The sequence below is a fragment of the Eriocheir sinensis genome, chromosome 2, assembly GCF_024679095.1.
Source record: "Eriocheir sinensis breed Jianghai 21 chromosome 2, ASM2467909v1, whole genome shotgun sequence".
In the NCBI taxonomy this organism is placed as follows: Eukaryota; Metazoa; Arthropoda; class Malacostraca; order Decapoda; family Varunidae; genus Eriocheir; species Eriocheir sinensis.
The window spans coordinates 5,589,481-5,606,479 of NC_066510.1; the positions used below are offsets into that span (position 1 = coordinate 5,589,481).

The 16,999-nt window shown below is 44.4% G+C and overlaps 1 protein-coding gene across 1 annotated transcript in view; it reads right to left on the minus strand.

Moving 5' to 3' along the window:
* LOC126998790 (integrator complex subunit 4-like) overlaps nt 1-16,999 on the minus strand; it is a 95,793-nt gene that overhangs the window by 15,353 nt on the left and 63,441 nt on the right. The window contains exon 9 of the mRNA XM_050860834.1: nt 9,677-9,851. Within this exon, the coding sequence (XP_050716791.1) occupies nt 9,677-9,851 (175 nt within the window). The remainder of the gene's footprint in view (nt 1-9,676; nt 9,852-16,999) is intronic.

Consider the following 16,999-nt stretch of genomic DNA (forward strand, 5'->3'; position numbering starts at 1 on the left):
AGAGGGGGAGAGAAAGGGTGTGAGTGGGAGGGAAAGAGATTAAAAGAGAGGTAGGGAGGGTCAGGTAAAAGTGAGGAAAGAGGGGGAGAGAAAGGGTGTGAGTGGGAGGGAAAGAGATTAAAAGAGAGGTAGGGAGGGTCAGGTAAAAGTGAAAGGAAAAAAAGAAAGAAATGAAAAAGGAGAAAAATACGGGGACGGAGAGAGAGAAGAAAGAAAAGAAGTGGGGGAGGAGTGAACCAGGGAAAAGACTAACGGCGGAAATATAAAAAAAATAGGTGGGTGACGTAGGTGCTTATTTAGGTGTGTTCCTACTTACATTGATTTATATCGTTTTCATTTTTTTGGCTAGAAAATTATTATTTTACTGCAAAATCCCACGATATAGCGAAAAATCCACGATACGATACAATTTAAAAATCCGCGATACAGCGAGACCACGATAAGTGAGCCGCGATATGGTGAGGGATTACTGTATTGCCAATGGATGCTCCGCAATGACTCTGGTCCACAACTCTGCCCAGCACCCAGTCCATACAAGTGTTGAAAAGCGATGGGGCAAGGACACAGCTCTGCCTCACTCCTGCATTCACGGGAAAGAAGCTGGACAAGCCCCTCCCACACTTCAAAGCACTCTCTGTCGCAGAATACAGGCCAGTCAGCAAACCAATAGTCCTCGCAGGAATCACACGGAGTTGCAGAAAATCCCAGAGTGCCTCGCGATGCACTGAGTCAAACGCCTTCTTGAGATCGACATAGGCCGCAAGCATCCCTTGTCGAAACTCATGTCGGCGCTCCACCAGTAAGCGAAACGCTAGGATACAGTCAGTTGTTGACTTGCCAGGCGTGAACCCAGACTATTCAGGTCTCTGCAGCTTCAGCAGCTGGCTGCGAATTTGCATCAGCAATAGGTGGGCAAGCACCTTGCCTGGCACACTGAGCAGTGTAATACCACGGTAGTTGTTGCAGTCCTGGCGGTCCCCTTTCCCTTTCCAGATAGGGATGACCAACCCCCTCTTCCAGTCAGGAGGAATGGTACCGGACTGCCACACGGCAGTCAAGACTGCATACAACACGAGGATCATGGCCTCACCTACAGCTTTGAGCAGTTCCGCACTGATGTTACAGGTGACAGGTGCCTTTCCACCCTTCAACTTTGCCACAGCCTCTCTGACTTCAACCAGAGAGGGTGGGCTTTCGTCAATGGGTGGATCAGCATCTGCCACCTGCAACCCAGCAACTGGAAGCTGCCCACGTGAAGGGTCCGCCATGTACAGCTGCTCAAAGTACTCAGCTCAACGAGCCCTCTGCCCATCCATGTCCGACACGGGGCAGCCATCAGCTGTTCGGATAGCGCTCACCTGAGAGGGAGACTTGGAGCGGAGCTTCTTCAGGGCTCGGTAAGTAGGTTGGAGGTCATTCACATTTAAATGGCCCTCTACTTCCTCAGCGAGACCCTTGACATACCTCTCCTTGTCTCTCCTCAGGAGAGCTCTAATCCTACTTTTCAGGGCCCTGTATTGGTCCCGATTCCCAGCAAGTCTGGCAGTGTGACTCTCCTCAATATTCTCCAGCGTCTCCAAACTGTACTTACTGTAAAATTCTTTGACTATATGAACTCTAAAGTGGAGCACATCTTGACCCACTCTCCCTTCGCTGAAATCTCCATCTTGGGAGATTTTAATGTTCACCATCAGCTTTGGCTTTCATCCTCTTTCACTGACCAGCCTGGTGAACAAGCCTACAACTTTACTCTCCTCAATGATCTAGAGCAGTTGGTTCAGCTCCCTACATATATCCCCGACCGTCTTGGAGACAGGCCCAACATACTAGACCTATTCCTTACCTCTAACCCTTCTGCTTACTCTGTCAAACTGTTCTCTCCGTTGGGCTCCTCTGATCACAACCTTATTTCTGTGTCCTGTCCTATCACTCCTGTACATCCTCTGGACCCACCGAAGAGGCAATGCTTCTGGCATTTTGCTTCAGCTAGGTGGGAAGACCTGAGGATGTACTTTTCCGATTTCCCTTGGAATGATTACTGCTTCCAGGAGAGAGATCCCTCTGTGTGTGCCCAGTGCATCACAGAGGTGATTGTCTCTGGAATGGAGGTATACATTCCACACTCTTTCTATGCTCCTCATGCTTTAACATTGTTCATGTCAGAAGAGATTGCCACAACAATGATGAATTATTTGTAATACCAACTGGCTTTCTTTGTTTCACCACAATTGCTGTTTTTCAGTTTCCAGGTTACTCTGTGTGTATGGCTAAAGGAAATTATTTTTCTTTACATAAGAATCTGTGGCATTGTCTATGTCAGATAATAAATTATGAATATGTAGGATTTTGGTGAATAACAAAATGTAATTTTTTTCATGTGAATTAAGTGTGACAATGATTTTTGAAAAAAAAAAAGGAATCAAAATATGTTACTGTGTGACAACAAACATCAAAATATGAATGTAATTTCTTGGCTAAACGATAAAAAACTTAATTATACATAATTTTATTGTTTATACTTTAATATCCTATAAATTGGAGAAATGTTCTGCATACCAAAAATTTAAAAATATTTTTTACAATTTGACCTAGAGCACTGCCGGCCGTACACGAGAATCACCTATAAGGGAACGTTTCAGTATTTCTTATAAATTTATTATATTTCTTGGTTTGAAATATGATTCGCTCAAAGAGGAACGAATCTAATATGAAAAACATACTGAATATTTTTTTCCTTACTGGAATCATAATGTATGCCATATAAGGTTAAGGAAAAGTTGGACAAATGTAGATACGGAGACGGGACCACACGAGCGTAAAGCCCAGGCCCTGCAAAACTGCAACTAGGTAAATACACACACACACAGCCCGGTAGCTCAGTGGATAAAGCGTCTGCCTCACAACCAAAAGGACCGGGGTTCAATTCCCAGGCCGGGTGAAGATAAGTTGAGTTTATCTTCTTTCACGTGTAGCCCCTGTTCACCTAGCAGTGAGTAGGTACGCAATGTAAGTCAAGGAGTTGTGACCTCGTCGCGGTGTGTTGTGTGAGTGGTCTCAGTCCTACCCAAAGATCGGTACCATGAGCTTCGTGCTCTTCCATAGGGGAGCGACTGACTGTCTCGAGAGAGGCGCGCAGCAGACCAAGAGGTGAATTACACACACACACACACACACACACACACACACACACACACACACACACACACACACACACACAGATGGGGAAATGGGAAGGGTGTGGGGAGGGAGGGGCAGAAGTGAGAGTCAGGTCATGTCCTGACTGAAGCTCTGACCTGACTCTCCCTCAGGACCTCACCTGATTCCCTCAGGACCTCACCTGACTCCCTAAAGACATGACCTGACTCTCCCCAACTGTCCCTCCCTCCCCACATCCTTCTCCTTTCTTCTTGTTTTAATGCTCTCTATCTCTCCCTGTTTCCTCCACTCCTTTTCCTTGTTCTCCCTTCTTACATCTTCTATCGGTATTTTTTTCATGACTCACTCTGTCCCTCTCCTCCCTTTCCCCTTCCCTTCCTTTTATTTACCTAGCTGTGATATAAAGGAAGTGAGCTATACTCATATTGTCCTTTCTCTGAGTATTCTTCCGCCCCGCTCAACAAACTAATTCCTGCGTGAAGTTCGTATTTACGAAGCAAATGTCGAAAGTTGAAACAAGAATTATAAAATCATTTATTGGGACCGTGTCGTAACGACGAAACATCGTTGGAAGTGTTTATAAGAGTGTGGGAAAGGTCAATAGGAGTGTGGGAAAGGTTTGTAAGAGTGTGGGGAGGGTTTATAAAGCCTTAAAATATGTGTAAATAATAAAAAAATATAACGTCACTACTTCGCGGATTTTCGCCTATTGCAGGAGGTTCTGGAACCTAACCCCTCGCGATAGATGAGGGATTAGGATTACTGCAACCATTTCCATAGAACACATTTCTAGAAAATTGAAGTTAAAGTTTAACTATTAATTTACAACATTTACACCTTTAACCATAGAATACTAGCGTTGTCAACCTCACGTGCCTAGTAGCGATGTCCGGAATCCCGGACAAACTTCGAAGTGGTACAAAGTTTATTTCAAAAATTTTAACACTAATTAGATGTTATTCTTAACTCTTTGAACTATGAACTAAATGTATTTAACTGAAACAACATTATAAGAAAAATAAAACAAAAAAACATGCAAAAATGACAAAAAAAATCCTACATCCATGTAATCTTTTCACCACTGCCAGCCACAGTGTTGTCTGATGGCAATGACTTGTGCCACACATGAAGTCCAGACGTGCCCCGATAAGCTCCAGCCTCCCTAAGCTTTATGCTGCACAGACTGCTGTGCGCCATGCTGATGAACAAAGGCTCTGTTTTAGCAATAAAAAATAATAATAATATTGTTCCCTTCCCATTCTCATTGGTGAAGCCTGTGGGACCTGTAATGTTGAGATACTTGATATCTAGGGCATCTTGGCATCAGTGCAGCAGCAAGACAACCAGCTAGGGCATCTGAGCAGCGATACCGCACTTTTATCTGCCTTTACAGTGAAGACTCAATACTCGAACGTCTTGGAAGTCAAACTTTTCGATACTCGAACGCAAAAGTTTGACTTGGTACTCGAAAAAATATCTGGTACTCGAGCATCCGCACACGTGGTTGTAAACAAAGGCTCCTGGCCTCTCCCTCCCCGCTGCCGCCAGTTGTCCCGCCCCGGTCATGAGAACAACAACATTCTCCTGCGTTCTGTCTGTGGTTTTTCATTTCGAAACTTACAATGGCACCAAAGAGGCTTATTAGTGGTGAAAATAAGCCTAAAAGGAAGAATGTAGTGATGACCATTGAGCGGAAAAAGGAGATTATTGATAAATACGAGAAAGGAGCAAGAATCACCGATCTTGCAGCTGAGTATTGTATGGCGAAATCTACAGCAGCCACCATACTGAAGAACAAGGAGGCCATTAAGGGAGCTGATGTGGCGATGGGTGTGAAAAAGCAACTTAAGCGACCTGCGGCAGTGGAAGAAATGGAAAAATTGTTGATGGTGTGGATAAACGAAAGGCAGATGGCTGGTGATTCTGTGTCAGAGGGCATAATTTGTGTGAAGGCTAGGCGGCTCCATGGTGATCTTATTTGTGATACTACCTCTGACTCCAGTGAAGATTTTAAAGCAAGTAAGGGGTGGCTTGGGAATTTCAAGAAGAGAACTGGAATTCATTCTGTTGTGAGGCACGGCGAGGACACAAGTGCTGACAAAGTTGCCGCCGAGAAGTTTGTGCCTGAATTTAAGAAATTTGTGGATAAGGAGCGCTTAAGCCCACAACAGGTCTTTAATTGTGATGAGATGGGCCTGTTTTGGAAAAAACTACCAAACAGGACCTATATAACAAAGGAAGAGAAGTGTTTGCCAGGACACAAGCCCATGAAAGACAGGCTAACCCTGCTTCTGTGTGCCAATGCTAGCGGCGACTGCAAAATTAAACCGCTGCTGGTGTACCATTCGGAAAACCCCAGACCATTCAAGAAGAACGGTGTGCAAAAGAGCAAACTCAGTGTGATGTGGAGGGCAAACAAGAAAGCCTGGACAACCAGACAGTTCTTCACGGAGTGGTTTATGGAGGTGTTTGCACCTGCAGTGAAGACATACCTAATAGAGAAGAATCTACCACTCACGGCCCTCCTGTTGATGGACAATGCCCCTGCACACCCTCCAGGCGTGGAAGAAGAATTGGGTAAGGGGTATAAATTCATCGAAGTGATGTTCCTCCCCCCCAACACCACGCCACTGATCCAACCCATGGACCAGAATGTCATCGCCAGCTTTAAGAAGCTGTACACAAAAGCACTTTTTGAGAGGTGCTTTGAGGTGACTTCTGAAACAGAGCTCACTCTGAGGGAGTTTTGGAAGAATCACTTCAATATCCTTCACTGCCTAAGGCTTATAAATAAAGCCTGGGGTCAAGTTTCTGTGAGGTCCTTGCAGTCTGCCTGGAAAAATCTGTGGCCGACCTGTGTGACAGCCAAGGATTTTGAGGGATTCGAGCCTTCAGTCCAGGAGTCTGCTGTGGTGGAGGACATTGTGTCTCTGGGGAGGGCCACAGGTATTGAGGTGGACAGTGATGATGTGGAGGAGCTGGTGCAAGCACACTCTGAAGACCTCACCACTGACGAGCTGCGTCAACTTCACCAGGAACAGCTGCAGGAGGTAACTGAGGAGCTGTCTTCAGGGGAGGAGGAGGGGAACAGCAAGGAAGGAGTCTCCACTGCAGAGATCAAGAAACATTTGCAGCATTGGACAGAGTTGGGAAACTTTCTGGAGAGGTGCCACCCTGATATTGCTGCCGTACACAGAAACATAAACCAGTTTGATGAAAATTTGATGCAGCATTTCAGAGACATTTTGAAAAAAAGGCAAAGGCAGATCACATTAGACAGATTCTTGTTGAAAAAGGAATCTAGTGAGAGTGCAAGTGTTAGTGAGCCACAGCCCTCCACTAGTGGGTTCACAGGAATCACACCAGGAGACGAGTTACCAGACGGTGACTCATCCTCCGACGAATAACCTCCCACCCTTCTCCCCTCCTCTTCTACATTATCCATCACCAGCCTTCACTTACGGTAAGTACAAATCAAAATTTTAAAAAATTTACATTGAAATTTTTGTAAACTTAAGGTTTTGCTAAGGTTAGAACGAATTACCTGATTTATAGGTATCGGTAGTCGAACTTTTTGATACTCGAACAGCCATTTGGAACGAATTAAGTTCGAGTATTGAGTCTCCACTGTTCCGTTCTCCGTTTTCCTTTGCTCTCTCTCTCTCTCTCTCTCTCTCTCTCTCTCTCTCTCTTTCTGATGCGCAGCATTAAACTCAAAAGCGTTCGATGCGTTAATGACTTGGGGGTCAAAATCGCGTCAAACCTCAAATTCTCACAGCAATGTATTGATGTAGCAAATAAAGCGAACAGAATGTTGGGCTTCATTAAAAAAACTTTTTATTCAAGAATAAAGATGTAATACTTCCACTCTACAATAGTTTAGTCAGACCCCACTTGGAATATGCGGTACAGTTTTAGTCTCCTCACCATGCAATGGACATTGCTAAATTAGAAGGTGTTCAGCGTCGGGCAACAAAAATTATCCCTTCCTTGCGCAACAAATCTTGCAAAGAAAGGCTTTACACCCTAAACATGTTCTCTCTTGAGAAACGTCGCCTCCAAGGAAAACTGATCGAATGTTTTAAAATACTTAATGGTTTCACGAATTTAGACAGATCAACATTGTTTATGATCGATGACACTTTGCGTATGAGGAACAATGGTGTAAAACTTATATGTAGACAAATAAATTCAGACTGCACCAAATTTTTCTTCACCGACGTTGTAGTGCGAGAATGGAATAAGCTTCCACCATCAGTGGTCCAGTGTAACACGACTGACTCCTTCAAAACAAGCTTGACCGTCACTTCCTTCAACTTAATATTAACTAGAGTTGAAATGCAATGTTTTGGAGCCTTCTGATTAATGTAGAATCACTTAGGTTTAAGGACAGACCACCTAGTCTGGATCATGGGGTCTGTGCGGTCTGATTTTCTATGTAAATCTATGTAAACCTCTCTCTCTCTCTCTCTCAGCCAAATCTTGGTCTGGTGGGGGTGACAAGCAGGGGGGTAGCTGGCCGTCTACATAGGCGACGTGAACGACGCGGGTCGCATGAACTACCCCCTCGCTGCTTACTTTCTTTTTCCTGTCTGATGTGTAGTAGAGGGTGCTGAGGTGGGCTGATGTTGGTGTGAGGGGCCAGGTTGGAGTTCACTGGGGTCAGTAGGGTGGATGGGTGATACTAGGGCAGGTGGGTATATGCTGGGAGGTAGATATTTGTTAGGCGTGCAAGCAGTAGTTGGGGCCTGGTGACCAGGACGGAGGTGACAAATGTACGACATTTCAAGGTCACTCTGATCATCACCACTTCTCTTTTCTACACTGTCATCACTCACACTATCATCACTTTCCTTTACACTTTCCTGTTGCAGCTCATCGACATCACTGTCAAGCAGAAGCATCACTTCCTGTAAATCACAACTTTTGTCCCGATCGTACTTCCCTTTAACCGACGCCATTTTAAAGAACCGGTATTTTTTTCAATCTTGAAATAATATATTTCTTCCTGAAAAAAAATTGACACATTATAGGATAGTAATGTGTAGGCACACTCACAAGGTACTAATTTAGTAGCGTTGTATGGAATACCAGACAATTGGCTACAGCAGATAGAAAAAAACGGGAGCAACACGAACAAACATCACACACAAAGGACAGAGTATAAACTGAAATGTCATGGCAGCCAAGCACCATAGGCCTTCAAGTGTCTTATCCACAACGCAAAGTAGGCCCAAATTCGGCATCCTGGACAACGCTACTATTCTGGGGTTAAGATCTAAATTTTGCATATACCATATACGTATGTGTACATTTTGGGAGGATCTTCATTATAGTTTAATTTTTGAAACTAGAAAAAAGATAGAAGCTCTCCAGACCCCAGATTCAAATTGTGTGACAAGCACTGGAACCCCTCAGATATACCCAGTGATGGGATTCAGCCGGTTCGCACCGGTTCGCAAGAACCTGTTCTTGGAATTTCTTTGATCCCGAGAACCGGTTGTTACTGTTAGCTTAAATCAGGGGTTCTCAATTTTTCCCCCATGAACACCTTTTACTTTTAACTTATTTTGGTAAATCCCTCATAGAGAGAACCTGTTCTTAAAAAAATTGAATCCCACCACTGAATATACCCCATCTTCAAACACTCATTTTTTTGTGGTTACCAATATTCGCTAACCACTTATAATCTTCTCAGGCTTTTCCTCACAGCCTGGCGGTAACCTAACAAGTGCAGTTTTTTTCACTGGAGATTGTCCAGTAGCCCTAATCTCAGGTATTATTGTGTGCCTGGTGGCAACCAGGTGCATGGCCAGCACTGCTGCCACCTCTTTCTCTTTCTTCTTGGCAATCCCTTCACCTGTGATGTTTCCTGACATTTCTTCTCGTACTCATATCATGTGTCACCTTTGGGAAGTCCTCTCATGGGCATATTCATAATGTTGGCATGGACACGTCCCCCATTATGCTCATTGGCTGCAGTCGTGAATGCAATGCTTGTCCATGGAACCTTTCCTCCAGATCTTCGAGTGGAAAGATTCATTGACATTCTGAATTTCTGAGCACAGCCTTTTATACATCTCTCAAGCAGACTAGGATGTGAAAGGTCAGCATAAATGCTGAGCACTGCATGTGTAAAGTTAAGCAGTCAACTCGTTGCCTTCCGTGCATTATGTGTCAACCAACCAGCCTCCACATAGCTCACACATTGCTTGGCATCTTCCAAAACGTCATACAATTGATAGAATGAAAATTTCTTCATAAATAAAGCAAATAGATAAAACAAATTATATAATCAGACTCTCCCTTTATGACAGCACTCATTTCAGTCACATTTAAAGGACTGGGCATTTCACCGCGTCCTTGACCCGGAAATGATGCAACACCTTGTGTCTGGATGCCCCGAAGGCAGACCCACCCACTGCCACTAAGATCTCAATGAGTGAATTTCCATCAGAAATCAGTTATATTTATCGCATTATCTCCCCTCAAGTGTAAAACAAGTTGCTGCAAAACTCACCTAGGAATTCATCTTCAAGGCCATGAACATTGGCACCACAGGAGCCAGTGCTGATAATGGATACCGAGTCAGCCTCCACTTGCTCCTTGGGTGCATCATCTGCCCACCGCTTCCCTGATGACCACTCCCCTGAGGACAACATTGCCAGGGCCCTCTCGTGAGCTGACCGCTTCCTCTGAAAATATGATAAAACAGTACAGAAAGCTAGAAAGTCATGTGCAAACACTTCATTATAATCCGTTTCAATGGCAACAGGCCAATGGCAACATGGCAAGTGGCCTTGATGCATCCTGACACATTGTTCCTTTGAAGTATGGTATAGCACATACTCTTGACATACTTTTGCCCACAGGGGAAAAATAATGCAATCAAATATTCTTTATTTTTTATGGGCTGCCTATAATGCCAGCAGGGACTCTTGAGGGGCCTGGTGGATGGGCCCAGCCTGATAGAGGCACAGGTGAAATTTAGTTTAGGTGGCTGCCGTGATATATGATTGGCTTGGCTTGATGCTCCTCTGGGCCAAAGTTGCTGAAGTTAAGAATTGATTGAAGATCTGGACAGTACATGGGTAATCTTCTGCCACTTGGTGATGGTTGAACATTCTCAGCATCTTGTGGTGGAACTTGAACCTGGGTGGTCAGGATCACCACATCTGTGCGTTGATCACTAGACCACTGTGTGTGTGTGTATTTACCTAATTGTAATTTTACAGGGCCTGAGCTTACGCTCGTATGGTTCCGTCTCCATATCTGTACTTGTACAGTTTTTCCTCAAAGTTCTGCACGCTCTTCACCAATACTACATCCTCACTTAGTCTGTTCCAAACCTCTATGTTTCTTTGCGAGAAGCTATATTTTTTATATCTCTCAAGCATCTTCCTTTTCTCAATTTTTTTACTGTGTCCTCGTGTGTTGCTGGTGTTTCTTACTTCTCTTAGTAGCAACTCTTCGTTATCTCTCGACAATTCTGGGCATATTCCTCCTACTCATCCCCCCTCTGACTCCTTTACGCCCATTATTAAGATTCTTAAGAATGATGTTTTCTATGCCCTCTCTGGCCTCAACTCTCAGAAGGCTTCTGGACCTGATAAAGTGCCTCCTATTGTCCTTAAAAACGGTTTCTCCGTGCTGACACCCTGCCTGGTCAAACTCTTTCGCCTCTGCCAATCAACATTTACCTTTCCTTCCTGCTGAAAGTACGCCTTCATATAGCCTGTGCCTAAGAAGGGTGACTGCTCCAATACACTACTAAGAAAGCCTACTGGCACCATAGGTGGGTAAAAAATAAATAAATTAATTAATAAAAAAGTGAAGTGAAGGGGTAAATGTCCACATATAGTCTGTGTTTGTCTTACCCTATAGCTTTACTTTCCTGTCTATCTAAAGCTTTTGAATCAATCCTTAACTGGAAGATTCAAAAGCACCTTTCCACTTCTGATCTTCTATCTGATCGCCAGTATGGGTTCTGCAAGGGACGTTCCACTGGTGATCTTCTTGCTCTCTTAACCCCTTCGCGCCGGATGTTCAAAAAGCCCACTAGGCTGATATATGGCGTGCACGGCCGCGCACAGGAAACCTGAGGCGGCATGTATCTGCTTGTTGCCTCCGTATATCATGCTGCTGAAAGCCCTCATTACATGTATCCCGTATTTGCAAAGCAGCATACACAATGAGTCAACATATACCTGCTATGCATAATATAAATTAAGGCACGTCAAAAAAAAAAAGCGAAATAAAGAAAGGGGAGAAAGAGGCAAGGGGGAAAGAAATAGAGAAAGCAGATGATTGTGTTGAGGAGGAAGAATGTCGAGAAATTATCAGCAAATACAACTCTGTTATCATCAGTCAGAGAGCTGCCAGATACTCCTTTGTCATCACAGACAATGTATGTGTGTACGTGTGTGTGTGTGTGTGTGTGTGTGTGTGTGAGAGAGAGAGAGAGAGAGAGAGAGAGAGAGAGAGAGAGAGAGAGAGAGAGAGAGAGAGAGAGAGAGAGAGAGAGAGAGAGAGAGAGAGACAGCCAATGAGACTTCCTAATTTTAGACACAAGGCAGGAAGAAGGCGGTGCATACTGTAGCTCATTTTTTGTGATTGGTGGGAACAAGGATGGTGGGAGGAGCAATAGGATTTCAAGGACAGCATACGGCGTCTTTACTTAGTAACCAACACAAAGTACGGGACAACTCAATAGAAGAAGAAACAGAATAGAAATATGACGCCTACGTAGGCGTCATCATATATGCTACTGGGGCTTCATGACGCCTACGTAGGCATCATCATATTGAAAGGGTTAACTGACTCTTGGTCATCCTCTCTTAGCCGTTTCGGTGAAACTTTCGCAGTTGTGCTAGATATAACGAAAGCCTTCGATAGACTCTGGCACAAGTCTTTGCTTTCTAAACTGCCCTCTTACTGTTTCTATCCTTCTCTCTGTTCCTTTATCTTTAGCTTCCTTTCCAGCCATTCTATCTCTGCGGTGGTAGACGATCATTGTTCTTCCCCTAAACCTATCAACAGTGGTGTTCCACAGGGCTCTGTCCTATACCAACTTTCTTTCTGTCATTCATCAATGATCTTTCCATAACAAACTCTCCTATCCACTCATATGCTGACGGCTCCACTCTGCATTATTCAACTTCTTTCAACAGAAGACCCTCTCAACAGGAATTGCAATACTCCAGACTGGAGGCTACAGACCTTATCATCATTTCCGATTGGGGTAAAGGGAACCATGTGTCCTTCAATGCCTCAAAAAAAAAATTCTCCACCTATCAACTTGACCCAATCTTCCAAACACCTATCCCCTATTCTTCGACAACACTCAGCTGTCACCTTCTTCAACACTAAACATCCTCGGTCTATCCTTAGCTCAAAATCTCAACTGGAAACTTCACATCTCTCTCACTCAATCAGCTTCCTCGAGGTTGGCCATTCTGTATCGTCTCCGCCAGTTCTTCTCCCCTGCACAGATGCTTTCCATATAAAAGGGCCTTCTCCGCACTCGTATGGAGTATGCATCTCACGTGGTAGGGGGGCTCCACTCACACAGCTCTCTTGGACAGTGGAGTCTAAGGCTCTTCGTATTATCAGCTCCCCTCCTCTTACTGACAGCCTTCTACCTCTTAAATTCCGCCGCCATGTTGCCTTTCTTTCTATCTTCTATCGATATTTTTATGCTGACTGCTCTTCTGAACTTGCTAACTGCATGCCTCCCCTGCACACAACTTTCTACTCAGGCTTATTCCTATACTGTCCAAATCCCTTATGCACAAGTTATCCAGCATCTCCATTCTTTCATCCCCTTCACTGATAAACTCTGGAACAGCCTTCCTACATCAGAATTTCCTCCTGCCTATGACTTGACCTCTTTCAAGAAGAGTGTATCAAGACACCTCTCCATCCGAAATTGACCTCTCTTTTGGCCACATTATACTTTTCGATATATGGGAGTAACAGTCAGCGTGCTTTTTATTCTGCATTTTCTTTTTGTTGCCCTTGAGTTGCTTTGTGCTGTAAAAAAAAAAAAATGTATGCAGTGTATCTGTGTAAGGGCCGAAGCACCAATTCCACCACCGCTCGTCAAAGGTTTGGCCAGCGCCACTGAGCTCCGACAATTACTCATTGTTGAAAGGTCCAACCACTTTCATCATGAAGCTGTACTGAAGCCTGCAGGAGGTGATGAGCAGCTCACCTTCACACCAAGTCAGCAGAGAACTCCTGGGCACCCCACACTTAGGACCACTCTCTCCTCTCTGCTGCCGTTACTTCTCTGGGTACACAAGGATACAGTGCCGTCGTGGTGTCTTGGCGTTCAGCCCTCGTGAAACCTTGTGTTTCGTGTCACCAGCGTCTGGACGAGGCCAGACACGAGAGCTGCATCCTTGTATCTTGCTTGGATATTTGTGGGGATTATTTTCCTCCAAGATGGCACCACCATAAACACTTGCCTGCACCACAATGGGCTCGGGACGACCATCATACACTACTAAGAAAGCCTACTGGCACCATAGGTGGGGAAAAAATAAATAAATAAAAAAGTGAAGTGAAGGGGTAAATGTCCACACAGTCTGTGTTTGTCTCACCCCACAGTTCCCGCCACTACACAGTTCCACGTTCCTGGTATCCTTGGAGGACGAGGGCCTTGACTGAGTGTGCACCCTTGTCTCTCCTTTACAGTCTGCCTCTGTGTGTGTTCCTGAATCTGTGTAGGTACATTGCTGTGTCTGTGCCTGTGTAATTCACCTCTTGGTCTGCTGTGGGTCTCTCTCGAGACAGCAAGGCGTTCCCCTACGGAAGAGCACAGAGCTCGTAGTACCAATCTTCGAGTAGGACTGAGACCACTCACACACAACACACCGCGGCAACGAGGTCACAACTCCTCGCCTGACGTCGCGTACCTACTCACTGCTAGGTGAACAGGGGCTACACGTGAAAGAAGATAAACCCAACTTATTTTCACCCGGCCGGAGAATCGAACCCCAGTCCTTCTGGTTGTGAGCCAGACACTCTACCTCTGAGCTACCGGGCCGTGTGTGTGTGTGTGTGTGTGTATTTACCTATTTGTAGTACACAGGGCCTGAGCTCAAGCTCAGACAGTCCTGTCTCCCAATACAGAGATTAATGTGACTTCAGTGGAAGAAGGTAATGCGCCAAACGATAAGAAATGTGCTAACATATGCCTATAAAAGAGGAAGGAAATAAAGAAAAAATTTAATTTATCAACTGGCCCAAGGTCAACACAAAAACTGACATGAAAAATTGTGTAAACAAACTGAAAAGTGAATGTTATACTTCCACAATAGATCAGAGGAAAAATAAGAGAAATCCAAGATATAAGAGGCCACTACTGATCTCGCTAATTTTTTAGCAGTAACAGCGATTGATGAACATTTTTTTAGTTTGACAACAGTTCATTTTCAAGCTTCATCCCATTTTTCCATTAGTGAGTGCGCCCCCCCATATCCAGCGATCAGAAGACTGAAAAAACATCACTAGTTCTGAAACTGCTCGTTTGGGGGCAAACTTTGAATAGTAAAAAATTAAAACACAAACTTTCCAGAAGCTGACTTCTACTCTATTTCACCTGCTTTTAACAACTAAATTATATTTATATATAATTGCTTTATTTCACCAGCTTTTAATAACTAAATTTACATTTACAACTAAATATAATTACTAATAGCCAAAGACAACAAAAAATATGCTTTGAATGTGCTCTCTATTGAATAAAAAAGTTAGGAGTGTCAGCTTACTGAGAGCCCGCCCCTCTGCCACCACCATCACTGCCCTCCTGCACACCCAGATGTGCAGCACCCTCCCTTAGCAACTCACTTTTCTTATACTGCAGCAGTTAGTGATAATTAAACCCAGTAAAGTCCTCTGGGTTAGCACAGCTGAACAGAGCACCAAGGGCAACATCAAACACCTGCATTCAGTTGTCCCAAGGGTGAGGGGCTGAAGCAAACGGAGCAGTACATCAGCTGAGCCCAACAAATTGGCATCCCACATGTTGTGGTCAGTTATGGCTGCTGGGAAACACAACATGTTGTTTCTCCTTTACTGTGGAGATCAGTAACACAAGCGAGGCTGAGGAGACTGAGGTAACAGCAGTGAGGAAGGCTCAGGTATCTGCCTTCCCAGCCTGCCTGACTTTATGGTCAGCTCGGGCGACTGTTCGGGGCGTGGTTCATACAGTCATGTAAAGCCAACTGTTTCACAAACATATTACACCACACAACAGCTCCTTCACAATATTCCCTCAGCAGTTCTTATATGTGACCCTTTAACAGAAACAGCAATCATACTTGAACAAAGAGAAGAGGTGACACTGACCACACTTATGACACTGATATTTGTTTTGTTTACATTCACAGCCCCACCCTATTCAATGGACTCAGTGGGGCATTCTGTGCCATCTTGGCAACACTTGTTAACTCTATTGAATAACGTTGCACAATGTTGCATGACCAGCGAGTCAACTGAACTCAGGGAGCGGGTGCCCACCTTTCCCATACAACTCCATGCACAGTTTCCTCAGGCCATCTTGACGTAACTTGCCCACTCATTCCTCCCAGCCATTGGGAATATTTTCCATAGTTCCGAGGATCCAATTGTTAGTTATGAAACTTGATTGTTCCTATCATATCACTAGGCTTGATATTGCTAGTTGGAAAAATGCTAGTCACAGGGCTACACGGTATGTGACTTTTTTCCTCATGCAAATGCTATTAGAAAAGGTGTGTGTGTACAGACTGGCCAGCAAATCCTAGATATTATCTTGCCTTTCATGTGTGTGATCCCTTCACTATCCTTATGGTGATAATGTTGCAAACCATGAGATTATTGCATTCAAAAGTGGGTGGCTGAGTGGTCAGCATGCAGGCTTGGTGTCCTGGATGATCCAGGTTCAAGTCCTGCCTGACACTACAAGATGACAGTATTCAGTCATCTCCGAGTGGCTGAGTACAACCCGAGTGCCACCTTGACGAACACTTATCAACCCAGACTCAAGTGACTCTCTAAAAGAGGATCAAGTGGAGCTCCAGGGAACAGCATGAAGCAAATAGAGAATGGCACCACTATAAACCACTTGTCTGCACTGCTAACGGACTATGGCCCGGCCATGAATGCCTGCCAGCGCTACAGGCATAAGAAAGAAAATACAATAAAACCCCAACTATCCCACCCCTGGGTATCTGGAAACCACAAATATCCAGCAAAAATCTGGCAGGCCAATGATTAAAAAAAATCCAAGTAAAATCATTGAAAAGTTATGAAGATCTGACCAGTGTAAGATTTTAAAAACATGTCCTGTGCTTCCACCACATCTCAAGAGTATGCCTGCACTACATCCAGTTGAGCCATTAGCCACACAATGTTTGCTATTTTCTACTAACATCGTCATTGCTCAAGGGTATGTACAGGTGTGTATGTGTGCGGGGGCACTTTGTAAACAAATGGGGAGTCGTAGTTAACCCATCCACTGCGATTGGCACGGATTTCGCCTTCACTGGTAGCCTGGTTAAATATAGTCCCAGGTCTTTCTCTGCCTCTGTGGTGGATAGTGTAGTGTTTCCCATGTGGTACTGGTATGCTGGATTTCCCCTCCCAAGGTGCATGACTACATTTTTCTTCATTGAATTGTAGCAGCCACTTTTTGTTCCATTCCTATAGCTTGGTGATGTCTTCTTGTAGGGAATACGCAGTCAAGGAGTTAATGAATGTGGCCAGTGTCATCTGTATTACATCTTCTTACCTTCTACAAATGTTTCACTCAACTATGATTCCTGTTTCCAGTAAAGGGTCACCTGTAAGAGCAGCT